Source organism: Cuculus canorus, chromosome 1 (genome assembly GCF_017976375.1).
Source record: "Cuculus canorus isolate bCucCan1 chromosome 1, bCucCan1.pri, whole genome shotgun sequence".
Classification (NCBI taxonomy): Eukaryota; Metazoa; Chordata; class Aves; order Cuculiformes; family Cuculidae; genus Cuculus; species Cuculus canorus.
In genome coordinates, this window is record NC_071401.1 from 170,489,564 (window position 1) to 170,506,800 (window position 17,237).

Consider the following 17,237-nt stretch of genomic DNA (forward strand, 5'->3'; position numbering starts at 1 on the left):
GTGATTACATATGGAAAGTCAGCAGTTCCGTAGTGCATCGAAGAACCAGTTAATTAAGGACTTTATGAAGTATTTACCATCTGTAAACAAAATCTGTATTCTAAATCAAAATGGTATCCACAACACTGCCTGGGTTTGTGAGGGACAAATCCAAACCCCAAAGAAACTGGGGGAGTGGGAGGGGAGGACCTTTCACTGCTTTCAGTACCCTTTGGATCAGCCCCCTATCTCCTTTAGTGATGATAAAACGATGCACAAAGCACTGGGACTGTACAACTTCATTTTATTTTGTGTGCTTTTATAGGATATAAATAAATGACAAAATTACAAAATTTATAACTGGAAGCCCAAGCATATTTACATAAGTATTTGTTGCAGTGAGGCTACTATTTACTGTTCTCCTATACAATTTTCCTTTTGGTACCATATTTTTAGGGTTATTTTTTTTTAATGTCAGTTGACTACGTACATATCAACAGTGAATAGGCAAAATATGTACAAGGAACTATTTTGTTCAAGTAAATTGAATACTGTATTAAAAGTGTGTCATCACTCAGCGCTATGATTAGGTTTAATTAAACCATATACAATTATCAGGTTTAAACCAAGTTCAATTATCCATTTTTTGGAATTTACCAACCGATGATTTAAACTGAAAACCTCAGCTGGATATGAAATAATAATTAAAAAAACATTAAGACAACCACACAATTTATCAATATCTCTATAATGAACTTCAAAATGATTCACAATTTGACTGGATAGAACAATATACGTTAAAATGTCATTTTTCTCCTATAGTGATATTTGTACCGTTATAATTTCAGTTCTACATAAATATACATCATGGTATTATACAAATACTCCACAGACATTAAAAAAATTAAAACACCTCAAAGAAAATGTAAGTAAATCTTATTTAATCAAATATTAAGCAAGTGCTTAACTATTGTGTTCCATGAAAACATTTGTATTACTTTGGAATTTTTTTCTTTTTCTTGCTATTTTTATTTAGAAAATGTTTTGCAGTAGAATTTTATCAACACTCTTCCAAACAAGCTTTCTGTGACAGAAATCTTGATAGCAAAATCGATGATGTCATTTTTTTTAGAACCACTGAGATTATTTGTTAAAAATACTATTAGAATTCATGGCTATAGCAATGATAACCTGCATAAATTATACGTAGGTGTAGTAGAATGACCATTCCACTTTCATTTCAGACTGATCACATGGAACATCCTGTGCACTGATGCTACAACTCTTATAATTTTCATAATGCTGCAATAGCAGTGGTTTACTTAACTTTAAAATAAACAATATTTGTCATAATTAATCTGGCTTCCTTCCATATATATTCATAAGTTTTCCTATAGTACTTCTCTTCCATAAAAATATCTAATAAAGATTTTCTGTGCATTATTAATACCTTTTTCTAACCATTCATAAAACTCTGATCCTTTGTTGCAATGCAAGAGGTCGCTATTTCTGTAGAGGATCAAAGGACACCAACGATTACATATAAAAGCAGCGCACACAGAAATCAGGATGCCTAATTTCTTATCACTTTAATGAGTTTTTTATTCAACACAGTAATTATTAATGAATTCAGTGGTTTCACAAATACTCTATTTATTAATTCTGGTTCTATTTCAATTAAAAACTGCCAAGATTTAAATATAAAACCAATCAAATATTCTACTCATAGGCAGCATTAGTGTTAGTTTAGAGACCTTTTGTTTCTTTTAAAAAGTAGAATTCTAAAATAAGAAATCAAAGAAAGCACTGTGGCAGAGTCACAAGGGAGAACTGCGTGAAAAATAAGGTTTCTCACTCCTCTTGTGGACTGTAATTTTTAAAAGTCTTCATATAGTGTCATTCTTCTGTCAGTGCTGCAGGAAGAAGAACATCACCAGAAATGACTGTCAGCCTTTTTTGTTAGTTACAAGGCCACTCATACAGTGCAGTCTTCCTCTCTGCTGGATTGAAACGTTGCCATAAAGGAAAGGCTGTGCTGTGACTGCTTGGCGTGCAAGGCACAACAAGGAACAGGGGGACAGTTTTTTATCAGAAAATTGTAGTTTCATACTTGGTATTAATGCCTCTTTTGGCTTCTTGTCCAGGTTCAACAATCCATGGTAGATTCGCCAGAGTCTTTTGTTCGGATGGATCTATCTGCTTTAAGACAAATGCAAACAGACAGACGGGTTACCGTCTTTGCACGCATCATTTCTAGCACAAGTTTTTTTCTTTAATTGAACAAAACATGGAACAAAACAAAATCCTACAGCAACTGTGTGGTGGTCTATGCTCTCATATACCCATGGTTGCCCTCTGATCAGATCAGAGCTGTGTCTACTCCCAAGCCATAGGGCATCACAGTTGGTTAAAGCCATCCTTGAGCTTGAGAACTTCTTCTGCTACTGAGACAGATGATGGCATCAGGAAATGTTCTTTCTTAAAATTTTATGGAGGGGATTCTGTGGCAATGGATGACAAAGGGTGCAGTCATCATTTTTTCCCCTTCCTCTCATCCAATAATTAATATCACAGAGTAAGGGTTTCACTTTATAGCCAGTAAATATAATAAAGTGTGCAGACATTTTTCCTCTTTCCTTCCCAAGTCCTTCTCTGGATTCTCACTTGATTTAAAATAGTTTTCATATTTTTTTTAAAAGCTCCACTCTACAAGAATATTTCTTGGCCATCTATGCACTTCAGGGTGGCACTTTAAAGACAATATGCAGGATCCAGTAAGCTTGGGTTCTTAGGAGTTTGCGATTCCAAAGAAAATATTTAAAAAGTATGTTGAATCCCAGTTTTGGAACAGGGAATGGTCAAAAAACTCCAAGAAGTTGCTTGATCTGACAAGATAATTGCAAATTGATTTGGATTTGTAATTTGATTAGGATACACATGAAGTGATTGTGTACCAAACAAGTTTGGTGTGGAATTTCTTTCTTGGTAGGAGATCAGGAAAGCCCATGGGACTGGAGAGTTTTAGAGATATGCATTGTCTGTAATCCTCAGCACTTATAAAAGCACCATACATAGGAATTAGACTGAATCAATTAAAACTCTGTAACCATAAAAGACATATGCACAATGCCAGCCAAGCAACATCTTAAACTGGAGGAATCTGAAATGAGTATTTGTTCGAAATGGCTGCCCATGCTGCAGGGACACAACTCTACCAGCTAATGAGCAGAAGTGGCACAACTGAGACATGGAGCACCTCTGACTCAACAGGAATATTTGCTTGTACAGCTTCTAGCATATCAACTCTTAACTGTATAGCTGAATTTAGTTTTTATTTTACGTGCATGGCTACCTTCTACTTACCACTGACTTCCGAATACTAACACGTGGTTTGGGAATGGGTTTGGACGGTTTATTTTCAAAGCTTTCTGGCAGGGTTGAAGAATGGCCCCCTTTCCGTGCTTGTAGTGCAAGCTGATAGGCCACCTCAAATGCTTGTCCTAGTGTAAGAATGATTTCGTAAGCTAAATTCTGGAAAAAACCAAAAACAGTTAAAATTGGAGTCCGGCTGAATTATGATCAGATACATGAAGTGGGGTAGAACAGCCTACAGAACTGATTTGCAACGTAAATAATTAAAATCACACTGCTAAATAACTTCCTTAGTCTCTCTAATATTTATATCTGTCATTTGATTTTTCATTGATTTCAGTACAATAAATTACATTTATTGTACCGAAAGTAACTACTTGTAAAAACCTTGAAAACATTGTCTAATCAAACATGACAACAGGAGTGGGAGAGTGTGTGTGTCATCTCTTTTTAGAACAAGTACATTCACCCCCCACCACCTTCTCAGCTCACCCCATATCTGTTCCTTTCAAGAAATCATGCACCCTGCACTACTGCACCTATCTGACATTCAGCCATGCTCTATTTCAGATCTCCTCTGCTGACCTGTTCCCCTCCAGAGCTGGCAAGCCCACGCGTGCCTTCTCTGGGGGTGCGCCTCAGAATTCTCTGTTCTGTGCTCTCACAGAACAGCATGGGAAGAGGATGCAGTGTTGATGCTTCCAAGAGGACAAAAAGCAAATGTTGAAAGTGCAGGAAAATCAGTGCTCTGCTTCAGTTGTGTGTTTCAAGTGCTGGGGCAACCTTGTCATGGTTTTGATTCCTAGAAGTGAAAATGTTTGAGCTTAAACTGGCTTATCAGAATTCTCTTGTAAGTGTAGTACGACTAAAGAAGTCAGGCTTTTAAGACTAAGACCACTATGGTCGTATAGCTAGAATACTTTGAGATCTCATTGCCTGTGTAGAAGAAAACCTATGAAAAGGTCTATAATGCTTGAAGAACCAGGGGTGTCAATAAAAATATTTGCTCAGTGCAGTTTTAAATCAACAAAGAAGGACCTGTGAGTTTCAAATGTGACCCTAATCTAAACTGCAAGTGAATTCCTATGGTAATTTTTCTTCAGGATTGTGGGTTTGTTTTGGTATATTTATTTATAGGCTCATAACTTTCCAATAATATTTCAACACCCTGCAGAACAAATGCAAGCCTGCAGGCTTGCCTCCTGATATCCTACAGTCTCCTTAGAATAATTTTTGGATGTAATTCAGAAGTTGCCCTCTTTTTCCTGAACCTCTGTAGCCCATAGCTGGAGGCAATCCTGCGTTGCTTTGAAACTAGATAGATCATCCCTTAAAAGTCTCACACTTCTGATATAATTTTAAATGAGATATCGCTTTAGCTAGTCAAGTCTAACTGTTGAGTTTGTAATAAGCCAAAAAGCAATGCAAGACACCTGGAAGTACACTGTCTGCCTCTCAATCATTAAAACACAATTAAAATGATAAGCATTTAATTTGTGCCCTAGACTGTAATTTCACTGTAGTCATGAAGAAATTCCATGCCCTGGCTATCACACATTATACTATCTCAGTATACGACTAAATTCAGCATATTTAGCGCATTATAAAAGCTCCTTATAAAGGTGCCAGCTCTGGTCTTTGTTAGGTCAGACAGGAAACAATTATACTCCTCCACTGGGATCTGCTCTTAGCTGTTAACAACTGCGATCACAACAGCAAGCTAGCCAAAGTTTCATAGCTTCCCAAATAAAAATGTCTGCCTGATTTGGTAGAAGTAGTCTCCCAATTGTCTCGCCTTTAACTTAAGGAAACTGGCCAGGAGCGATAAACACTGAGGATGCAATTTGCCAGTGGAGTAATAAATGAAAAACTAAAGAGACTGTTATAAAGTGCCCTGCCTGGTAGCAGTACACTGCCTATGGAATTAATGGCCACAGGGTATAATTGTTAAAAATGTGCAGAATAATATTATTTGAAAAGGTACACACCTATTAGTAGGACAAGAATATTTTTCTAAAGACATCTTAATCAGCTGTCGTGACGGTAGGATGAGATACTGTATCATCATGGGATTGTCTACAGTCAACATTATTAGAGCTAAGGAACAGATCAGCAGGACAGGGTGTAGTAACGGCTTGGAGAAAAAAAACAGACTGTTAATAGTCCTGGAACTGTGAGAATTCACCATCCAGTGTGTCATACAAAAAGGTCACTGAGAGACAGGCCTAAGAAGCTCTGAGCTAAGACTGGAGACAAGCCAAGAGTTTGCCATACAGAGACATTCAACTGATCTGGGTCCTGCCTCTTATCAGAAGTCACTTTGGATTGTTTCCTTTTGTAGTCTGTAAAATGAAAAAATAGGCCTGCCTGGAGCCCAAAAGCCATTGGAATCATGTAACTGTTTCTGTGGTTAATAAATACTTGAAATATAGCAAATAAACCCAAACATTCTCTGTTTTGTTCAAGATTTGAATGTAAACTCTCACGTAATTTGTACATAGATTTTATACATTGTGTACTGCTGTAGAGAAGTCTGCAGAAAGAGGCAAGGAGGGCTTTAAACCTGTACCTTGTAAAATGTATCTGCAAAATCATATTTGAAAAAAAACAGAAGTAAATAAATTTGGTTTGAGGAATTTGTCACCTATAGTCTTGAGAGAGGAATACGAGGATTAGAGTTGGTAGGGGTCCTTGCATGGGCTGTATCAGAGGGGTAAGAGCAGGATTCCCTTGGGGATGGTGATGGAAAACCAAACAAAAAGAGCTGTCGTGGAAATTCTTCTGATGGAGTGAGAAGACTAATTGACATTTTTACATGTGGCACAAAAGGAAGGGAAGAGATCTGCCTCCCCAAAAGAGATTTAGCACAAAAGCTGTAAACCCTGAGGTCACTATAGAAGACACTGACCCTTGCAGAACACCATCAAGCTCCTTGGAAGGGAAGGAAAGCTTTTAGGATCACAGTGCTTCTGAAACTGCTACAATCCCATTCCTTGCTTGGCACAGCAGAGAAATAAAGTGAGTAAGCAAATGCCTTTAAGCAACAATTTCTGGGAGACGAAAAACTGAGGTCAGTCGCCTTGTTTGCCATGTAAAGTTATAATTCAATGCCCTAATACAAGTCTAAGTCAGGATTCTTCAGCTGCTGTAACTCAGCCAACCTATTAACAATGGCTAATTGTTTTCTCACATTTTAACTGACATTTTTACTGTGTAAGTTGCAGCAGGCACTGCTTCTTCATTGTATTTTCAGACTTTTATAAAGCTATGTTGAAGCTTCAGGTACATTTTAAGAATGAGAGTAAGATTTCTGTATTTTGATCTATAAAAACTTAAAATGTCACTTGCAAGGGAATTCTTGGAAAAACTAACATTTTGCCTTTTGGGGAAAGCATTTTTTTATATAATGAGGATTTTATGAGCTTTTGCTTTTAGGTGATGTTTTTTTTTTCCTTCTTTAAGGTCAATGTAAAATCTAGTCTTTTTTTGAATACTGAATTTCCTGAAGAACCTCCCTTTGGAGTCTTGCAGATGATTAAAGTGATCTCCCCATTGCACTGGATGTGTAGGAATGTCAGTTAGGATACCCTGTGTTCAAGGTACCAAACTTAAAACTGCAGTTGGCAAAATTAAGGAGATCAGAATACATGGAAACTTTACTTGAAAAATCTGAAAAATCCCAACTCAGTTCAAAATATCCATCCCCTGGGATGAAATCGATTGCCTACTGCCTATAATACTAGACTCTTCAAGAATAAATATTGAGGATTTCTATTATAAAACCTGATAAGAAGGGAAGGTTATTTACTTACTAGTAATAGGAGTTATGAGAGATGCAGACCTGACATACACTTACATTTACACTGTTAAGTGTATATATGCTTTATCCCTCCAGACCACAGATCTTTTACTTTTGGGTAGATCTAGAAAGGGCATTTGTCTGCGCTTTCCAACGTGTAAGCCTTTGAGTGTTCAAGGGGAAGAAAGCTCAGCTCACCAAAGATGGTGTGATGAGACCAGCATGACTGGCATTTGTTTGAAACAGCTGTGGACTCCTGGGCTGCATAAGGTTTTCATGATCAGCCATTCCTGCAACTTAAATCCTTGATCTTTCCTCATCCTGGATTTAAAGCAAACACGGATGGCAAACTCCTCTGAATCCATCACTGTTTTAATATAGCACAGAAAGATATCTTGTATGTGGGAGGATGGAAACAGGCCTTCAAAGTGGGCCTTTCATGCTGCTGCAAAAGCCATTGATGTAGATGACAGAGGGGAGATTCATTTGCTCATGAGCTGAAAGATCCTTGTACCTAAGTGTGATCCATCTCTAGAAGTTTGCCAGAAGCGACTGAAATGGTTTTCAGTATTCCACCTAATACGCCCCACAGAGGGGACTATCTAGGCTTGTAGTCTCTGGGTACTGCAAAGAAAGAGGTTTTCTGTTCCGGAGATATCAGGATGCCACATTGATTGCTCCTGGATGATCATATGAACAGAGAAAAATAAGTCCTCTAATTCCCTGGAAGAAGGGAATGAACAGGACCTGAATGCATGCTTTTTCTTCCCTGCACACTAGCAGTTTCCAGTTCTTATCCAGCTTAAGTCTGTGCAGTGATGGAAGAAAAAGTACAGAAAAAAGAAGAAAAAAGTCTTTGTATTATGCAGAGCACTGGACTAATCCTTGGCATAAGCAAGAGCAGAAATTACTCCAATTTATACTGTTTGTCTTCTATTCATACCTGCATTGGGCAATAAAAGAATATCTGATGGAAATTACTTTGGATGCCTTCCATACGTGAACCAGAATTTGATATAGGAACTGTTACGACACTATGTTTCTCCAGAGGGAATCCTTCACTGGTAGTTTAGGGCTGCTTTATAAGTGAATGAGAGTGGATTTCAAACATTAAGCAGTAAATCCTCTTCTTCCCCCAAATCTTGTCCCCTTTAATATTCTTTAATCAAGTCTGATGTTTTTGCAATTACAGAATTTTAGCTTGGATTATACAAGTTACTCATACCACTCCTAAATAGTATCAGTTATGCTGATAGCTGACATGTCACTACACTGAAATGCTTTCCTGTCTGCAAAAAAAATTGTTCTTGCCCACATTCCCAGAAGAAATGAAGGACTTAAGTGAGTTAAATTTTTTTCATACCATTGCATATATTGCATTACCACAATATATATTATTAAAGATGCATGCTTTTTAAACCTTATTGTAGATTTTAAACCTTATTTTTCTTAACATGATTGGACTTCTATCCATTAACAAATGGGTAGGATTGTTTCTGTTAGCAAACTGAAAGATCAGGCTAACAATAAGTGTTAGACTTGAAACAGAAAATTTAATTTATGGTATGCTTGTCTTCTGAATATCTAGCTATTTTTAATGGAACTTGTATTTGCACCAAAAATACTAGATCCTGAAAAATAAAACAACACAAAAAGAGAATATTTGAGTAGGTAACACCCCACTGAGTAATATATTGCAGGAGAAAACTGAGTTAAGACAGTTAGACATTAAAGTTTCTATATTGCTTAAAATAGCCATTTAAAGTGCTTGGGGTATTAAATTCTCCTCCTAAAGTACAGGAAGTGAGCAAAATGTTGTAATTATTCCTGGATCACTATTCTTTCCTTGCCAAGCAAGAAGAAAATTAATTTCATCTGCTATACCTGGCTCTATATTTGTGCTTGATTTTTAAACCTATACATGAAACTGCAGTACTTTGAAACCATTAAGAAGTATTTAAATGGATCAGGAGAAATAATAACCTCACTCAATCAGTCTAATTTCAGTTGATTCACTTACCACTAAAACCTGTATAACATAATATCTTGTTGACCGTGGTGTATCTATTTTTAACACAATTTTGAAGTTTTTTCCACTCCCCGTGGACACTAAAATGTCAGGGGAGAATTTAAAAAAGAAAGCGCTGAACCAAAACACTAAAATTCCTTCTAACGTACCTTCCTGTTCATCTTGTTATTTAAACTCTCCTACATACTACTGCTCTGCAGTGCTATTTCCCCAGTCCCAAATAAAATGCCTCAATTCAGACATCTGTTTTTTGATTTAACTTATTTATAATTGTGTAAGTATGTTTCAAGAAGTCATACAAATTATACTACATCAGACATAGACCAGATATAAGAAGGAACTTCTTCATAATGAAGGTGGTGAGGCACTGGCACAGGTTACCCAGGGAAGCTGTGGCTGCCCCATCCCTGGAGGTGTTCAAGGCCAGGTCGGATGGGGCCTTGGGGAGCCTGATCTAGTGGGATGTCCCTGCCCATGGCAGGAAGGTTGGAATCAGATGATCTTTAAGGTCCCTTCCAATCATTCTATGATTCTATGAAAATATCTTTCTTAAATAATTAAAATTTGAAGAGCATCTTAAATTTCTCTTGTGCTAACTCAAAGGTCAAGTACTCCAGTAAGCCTTTGGACAATAAGCCTTCTTAGTCCTAAAAATTAGAGCCACCACTTATTTCACTAAACTGAGCTGAAATTAGCATGACTGATTAACTGATATGTGTTCAAGATGGCTTGAAACACTAGTATTCTGTGCATCACCATCTGAGAAGCATTAATATAGGAAGCACTTAGTCTTTTTCACCAAAATAACAGGAATTGTAAGAACTTTTGCTGAAATAACGTTTTTGAGATTTTTAGACAAGAAGACTGGAAAGAAAAAATAAGTATTAAAGCATTACCTTGCTATTTTCAAAGTAAAGGCAAACTTTTTGAAAAGGTAAAGGTACTGCTAAAATAAAACTTCTCCAAATTTTATCTGCTCTATTTGTTAAGCTAAAACTGCTGCTGAAGTGACAGAGGACAGCAGAGAAGAGAGAGACCACCTAATAAGTGTTGATGGTTACAGGGATAACCTCTTACACAGGAACACAGAAAGGACAGTCCTCTGAACAGATCTCTGTTATCACATATGCTCAAATCTTTCAGATTCACTGTGGTTGCCAAATATTCCTAGGACCTCTTGAGATATGTAATTAGCTACCTGCGTGCTCTCTGTCAGATCTGTAAGTGTTTTGGTTCTCTAGGTAAATTAAATACAAAAAATCTCCTACCTTCTCTACACATCTGCAGAAGAAGCTTCAGCTTTTCAGTTTATTCAGTATAATGTCAAAAAAGTCTAAAAACCATTTGGAGAGATTTTTTGGGACTGATCCAGCTTAACATTAAAAAACTAAAAGTCATATAATAGTAGGGTAAGGAATCTGAAGAAACACAGTGGTAACATTGGACTTCTAGTCCCAAAAGCAGCCCACATCTGCTTCATGAAGATGGGATGCGTCCAGGCTCAAAGCACTCCTTATTGGCTGGCTTTGGATGGACACGTGAGGGTAAAAGCCAAAAGGCTGGATGTTCCCAAACCCATCCTCCCTGACCGCACAGGCAGTACAACACAGCGTGAAATGCAGGATGCCCTGCAAACTGAACCTACTTTTTAGAAGGATTAAGCACTGCATATAAAGCACATTGATCCAGTTCTGATTTGTTTATTTGGGGTGTGCTATGATTGGATGGCCAAATCTGTTTGTTACAGACCTCTTGGAAGGCTATAGATTAGGTTAAAAGAATCACATGTCAAGACTTGTGTGAAAAGCTACTTGCTAAATCTGCAGTCAACAGCTGAGACTACAGAGGTGAGTTATTTCAGATGGGAAATGAGATAATATCAAAGAAAATCTTTGCTCTTCTCCAGAAACGTTCTTTTACTGTTCCACAGTATGTTAGTCTTTTCACATGGTAAATGAATGATACATCCTATTAATCACCCTATACCCTGGAAACGTTTTAACAGAATTTAAAACCTATTACTATAATAAAAGAACTATTAAATGAGTATCTTCTGTAAACTGACCACATCAAACGCAGTGAATACATGGCAGTAGTGGTGATTTGTCTTCAAGTCTTTAGTGATATACGCAAAAGTAGAGAGGTCTTCAGGGTCTTGTGCAGCACAGGAAATGTTACGGATTTCATGTTCAGCAATAATATTCTGTTTAAAAAAAAAAATATGTTAATTTAGGAATTAAATGTAAAAGAGCCATAAAAGACACGTTTTTAGATTTGCATTCATGTTCACCTGCTGTGCTGAAGTATTTCAGAAGTTTCTTAATAACAATTATATATACCTCATGTGTGATCTTACACAGGTCACTGGAATTTTGAGCCTTTCCAATGATGTCTAAAATTGCCAATAATCTGATACCTAAGATTCCACTAAGGAATAGTGAAGATTCTAAGATACCAAGATACCCAAGATACCACTAAGGTATTATACAGTTTATTCAGCATTCTATAACAAAGAGACATGTTCCCTGGCATACAGCTGTAAATACAGTTTCAAAGCACTATACAAGCATCTTATGATGCTGCTGACTTTCTGTATCACGATCGCTATATGACACAGCTTCAGTTTACTGGCAGATGTGATTTGGTGAAACCCAAAACACTCAATATCAAGTTTTTTGCATGTGATGTTTGACGAATTTCGGCTATGCTTTTTCAAGAATAAAAAACACCAAACATCAATTATAATTGAAACCCTCAGCTCCTGAAAGGCTTCGGCTTAGTAAAAAGATAAATAGAGAAGGATCTGGTAAATTTTCTCCACTTACTGACAACAGCATCCTGTAAGAGAGATGTAGAAATATTAAACCATTCATGCACCGAGCAACACCACTTGCAACAGCCAATGTAAGCTATAGCATACTACAGAGATAGAGGTGGGGCATGTCTCTCCAATGAAATAAAAAAAAAAGCTGTCTTAAAGCTTTGGAAAAAATTCATTACATAAATTGCTGATATGTAATTATTGTATTCAGGCCAAAGGAACCATGAAGCCAGAGAAGAAGATACTGCGAGTGGCTTATGATTAGGCCTTGCTTCAGCAACACGTGCATTTCAAATGATTTATTTAAACAGAAGAATGATTCATTGGATATGAATTTACGTAGCAATTATTTTACACACTTTTCCGAATTGTGGCCCTGCTGGCTGTAGCTCTGGCTTTTCCACAAAAACCCAAAGTGAACAAGCCTGCTGCAGCATGACATCGCTATTGCCCCCTAGAATATGTGGCATCTGTAATGTCCCAGGTCCCTCGCAGAGACACTGTTTCCTGCTGCCTCAGTGGCATCTGTGGAAGTTAAAATAATGTCTGAGCATCTTTGGTTTTCCCTCACTCCTCTTTTTCCTTTTCACTTCATCTCCTCTCCCTCTTCTTTTTTTTTTTTTTTTTTTTTTTCTGAAGAACAGGATATATATGCAAGTAAGTCATTTCAGATGCTTTGCCATATCTTCTTTCATTTGCTAAGCAACTTTCCCCCTTGCATTTAGGTGTCAAGTTTTTGAAAAGACATATTAATATATCTAACTGAAGAAATATTAATTCCAAATTTCAAATTATGGAAATACCAAGATAAGGAAACTATTACTGAAGAAATGAAATAATCCTCTTAATCTTAAATTGCAACATTCTTGATTATTTCTGTTTAATGCATTATTCATAAAAATGACAAAACCAGTACTTATGTTTCAATACATGCCAATTTATAATTACACATATAATCTCTGCTTAACAATTATTGGCTTTTTATGTTACTTTAAACATTTTCTCTTTGTTCTCAAATTGATAACTTTTACCCTCAATAAAGATTTTAATGAGAATTACAATTATACCAAACCCACGGATTTAGATATCCAGATATAGCTGTAACATACTGCCATTGATATATTGGCAACATTATAGTTTAGAAAGCAGGAAGAATTAAAGTCTGGAAGGTCTTAAAACCATGTGAAGTATTCATGCCAAATCATGAGCCACAAAGTAGCCACCTGAAATTAGGCAATGTGTGTGAAAAGAGCTCAGCAGCTATACTTAAACTTTTCGTAGGTGACCTGGGATTGACACGGGGCTTTGCACTTGAGTCAAAACTCATGGAGATTATTTTAATGTTTCAACTTTAAACCAAGTGAATTTGGAAACACGCCCATGCTGAGTTTGTTTTGAATAAAATAAAGTATACCTAAACTACATCTTCTGGATGGAAATTAGTAGTAAACTTGAGCCTTTTCCTAGCTTCTATAGGATGTCCTCTGGGAGCTCCTTTCAAAACTAAGCTTGTTTTCAGTGCCTGGGTTCATCGTTTCCTAGGATCACTACTCCAGTAGATCCATAGTCCTATTCTGTAGAAATTACAAAGCTACGAACCAGCTTGCTGTTCTTAGTATGATCGACAGACACTGACTGACACTGCACAGTTGCCATTCTAAAAATTGTCACTCAGTTTGGCAAGAAACCTCTGGCGCTTCTCAAAAAGCAGAGAAGCTAAAAGTCAGTTCTGGTTCTGCCAAGGAAATACCTTGGAGAAACCAGGTTTTTGCTAAGCAGTCTCCTTTTTGCTTTCCTACCTCATGTCAGACAATCCCACTCCTGGAAGAAATTGTCCAAAAGTTAGGGTTAGCTGTGACCCACGAGAAAATACTGCAAGTCTGCTTTTTTTTCCTGAGCAGCAATTTCTTTCTGGCCTCACTTACAAAGAAATGGTGTCATGTCAAAGTGGTGTCATGCCAAGCTTCAAGGCGCCACTGAAATAGCTGTCGTGGAATGAGGTCAAGGCCCCTTTGTCACCCGAAGCTTTGCCTGCTATGCCTCAGAGTACAAATTCTTAGCTTGGTGGCGTAAAGGAAAAGGATGAACAGCCATGAGAGCTGAGTTTTCAAGCACATAACTGCTAGCTAGCTATTTTTGTCATTTAAAAATATGCATTTATTGCTAAGTGGTGCCCAGCGCTGTCAACTAGAAGCTCATATGGAAGCAGTACAAGTCTGAATAGGATCTCACCTTAGTGCTAATCTGTTTTGGGTCTTGAAGGAATTGGGTACAGCACACTGTGGACAAGGATGATAACAACGCTCCTGGGAGAGTTGCAGGCTATTACCTGGTTTTTACAGAAGGGAAAGGCAGTGCAGATTTTGAACTGGAGAGAAAGCAATCTACCACTCGAGAAAAAGCACAGGACTGTGGCATTATTTACCTACATCAAAAGCATCTATTGCACTACTAGACACAAGATATGACTGGGTCGAGGCTACAGCCAATGCAATTCGCCAAACTTCTTTCAAGTTTCCTTCTTACATAAGATTTTATGCACTGTGTAAAGAGATACTGGAATCTCCTTTTGTTCTCCTGATTTTTTTGTCAACCTAAGGACATTGCAGCTGCATCTTTTACACTACAGAAGAGATTTAAGAGCTGAAAACAGGCCTTATCCAAGTAAGAGTTAACAGCATTACAATGTCCTGATTTATGCCCTGCACATCAGAGAACACAAAGGAAATGAGGGTTGTAAAAGCTCAATTTTAAATCAATGGAAGAAAAAGGAGCTGACAGGAATCCCTAGCCTCTCTGCTCTTAGCAAATATGCCAGACTTGACATAACAGTAATTTCATCTCTGTTTTTCTTTTGTGCCATCTCTTAATCCTGTATATGGCTTCCAAACTTTAGCCAAAGTTCACAAATCTGCTTTTGTTCGTTCACTTAAAACCCAGTTCTAGTTAAACAACTTTAAAAACTGATTCTATTGGCAAGTTTGATGGACACTGCTTAGATGTTTGTGTGGCCTGAATGTTCAGCAACACAAAGTAGTTATATACATTATTAACCTGGTCAGGTAGCTGGGTTGTCAGATTTATTTTTTATATTGCTTAGTGAGTTTTAGTCACATAACAGAAAAGATAATTCCTTTTCTATTCATATGCAAGCATTGATATGGACTGCATTTTCTTGCCATTTTAGACATCTGAAGAAGAGAAATTCATGCATTCTTTACTCCTGTTTACAGAGCTTGTACGTTTTATTCAGCTAAGCAATAACCCATTGCTCTATCCATCACTCTGTTCTCTGATCTTTCAATTTCTGCCTTTAAAAAAAAAATAGAAAGATGTTGGATGTATTTAAAATGTAAGAAACAAAGCACAGGGGCATAGCCACAGTGAAAGATGAAAAAAAATGGAATAACAACTGTTAAGACGCTGCTACAGTTCAAGGTGTCAAACAGCTTGTACGAGGAAAACAGCTTTCAGAGCTTATATATGAAAAACACATTCAAGGCTCATGTTTCTTAGTCCTACAATGGCTGCATAAAATCTTGCACATTTATTGTTCATTGGGAAATCTTTAATTATTTTTTCTGCCCAAATTATATGAATGAACAAATACATATTTTCTGCACATTTAAAGAACTGTATAGGGAAGAATATGGTAAAGGATTCTACAGAGGCTCCCTGCCAAATGCCTTTTGTGATAGGGTTGCCCTTTAATGGCAGAAGGTTGGACACAATGTTCTCCAAATGAGCCATTAAAGCTGCTTCTCTTGTCCTCCAAACTGAGTTTAGGGAGAATGACAATAAGATTATATTCATTTTAGAGAGAAGAGAAAAAGGAGAGGAAAACACAAAGTGCAACTCTGTCTCCACTCTGGACTGGTACTCTTACAGAGCCAGCCTCATAGGCATTCCAATTTGTGAAAATCAGAAAGCTAATACTGAACAATTGCACATACCTTATTTGTTGCATCAATAAATTTGACTCCCTTGTAAGAGACAGACAGGACAATGGTTGGTACTTTCTTCATTTGTTCTGTAGACTTCTGGAAACAAATGATGTTGTTAGAATTATGTTGCATTGCAAGACAAAATACGTAAATTAAAAGGTGCTTATCCAAACAATTTACTTCTTCTTGAGCTGACCACACTCTGCGGTTTTGAAACAGTTGTCTTGTAGTAACAAAACTAAAAAGAGCTTTACAGTTTGTTGTGAGTATGTTAGAAATTCTCCACAATGGGAAGATAGTGAAGTAAGTTTGAGATGCTCAAAAAAACCCAAAACCAAACAGCCATGCAATCAGGAGTTTCCCAAAACCTGCATGTTTAAGACACCTATCTGATATGCCCCATTTATTGCAGCCTCCCCTCCCATCTTCTTGCTGTTCCCAGCTCTAAAAACCAACAGCACAGTGCTTTTCATAATACTGTTTCTTTGCTGCAATTAATTGTTATTTAGAAATATTCCACACTCTTCCCTTCTTGCAGCTGTATTTGTGACATCCCTGCAGCCCTCTAAGCCTGCCAGTCAGTCTGTCAGTCCAGTGCTGTATCTTGTCATGTCTGACTGTCTGCACTTCCTTGAGTGCAGCTGCTACTGGAAACTGCTTTACACACAAATTAGCACAGAAGCTTATTCTGCATTCTCTCAGTGCAGGTTCTCCTACCTACAGTTCATGTCTTCTTATAAGGGTATTTTTTCTTTTATGCTTATCTACTTTTGTGTACTTCAACATGATGCACACATCAATATTTTCTGCCAAAAAGATCGAGCAAACATTTGGGATAGATTGAAGGTCTCTGCAGAAAACCTCTCGATTAGATTACAGATTAAATTTACTAAAACAAACAAACAAAATTGCTGTAATAGTTTATAGCTGATTTGAATTCTTTTAAGGTGGAAGGCAATGATGGACAAGACTATTCTATGCAAAACTATTGTAGATAAATAATGTAGATAAAGTTCGGAGAACATTCACTAATGGTAGTATCTGCAAACAATAATAAAGATCAAGCAAACATTTTCTTGAGAGGAAAGAGTAAGTGTAGCTACAGTTAAAAATGAAGAAATATCTGCATATGGAATGTGAGTATAAATGCATTGAAAGTTCTAGAATTGGCACCTCCAAAGATCATTACAGCAGCTGAACAAAAGTAGCAGTGGCGGGTTTGTGTTCTTCAAGAAAAATAAAATAGCACAGATATAAGCTTGAAAACACAGACATGTCTGAAAAACAGGTGAT

General features: G+C 37.1%; 1 protein-coding gene across 11 annotated transcripts in view; it reads right to left on the reverse strand.

Moving 5' to 3' along the window:
• Window positions 1–266: 266 nt before the first annotated feature.
• The window catches only part of ANKS1B (ankyrin repeat and sterile alpha motif domain containing 1B), a 427,137-nt gene continuing 410,166 nt past the window's right edge, over window positions 267–17,237 (reverse strand). For 7 of the 11 annotated variants that reach the window (XM_054066137.1, XM_054066129.1, XM_054066105.1 and 4 more), the window contains 4 exons: window positions 15,954–16,040; window positions 11,245–11,382; window positions 3,343–3,510; window positions 267–2,178 (listed from right to left, as the gene is read on the reverse strand). In XM_054066137.1, the coding sequence (XP_053922112.1) occupies window positions 2,068–2,178; window positions 3,343–3,510; window positions 11,245–11,382; window positions 15,954–16,040 (504 nt within the window). In that variant the 3' untranslated portion in view covers window positions 267–2,067. The remainder of the gene's footprint in view (window positions 2,179–3,342; window positions 3,511–11,244; window positions 11,383–15,953; window positions 16,041–17,237) is intronic. The other 4 variants (XM_054066169.1, XM_054066166.1, XM_054066113.1 and 1 more) reach the window with 2 other exon arrangements.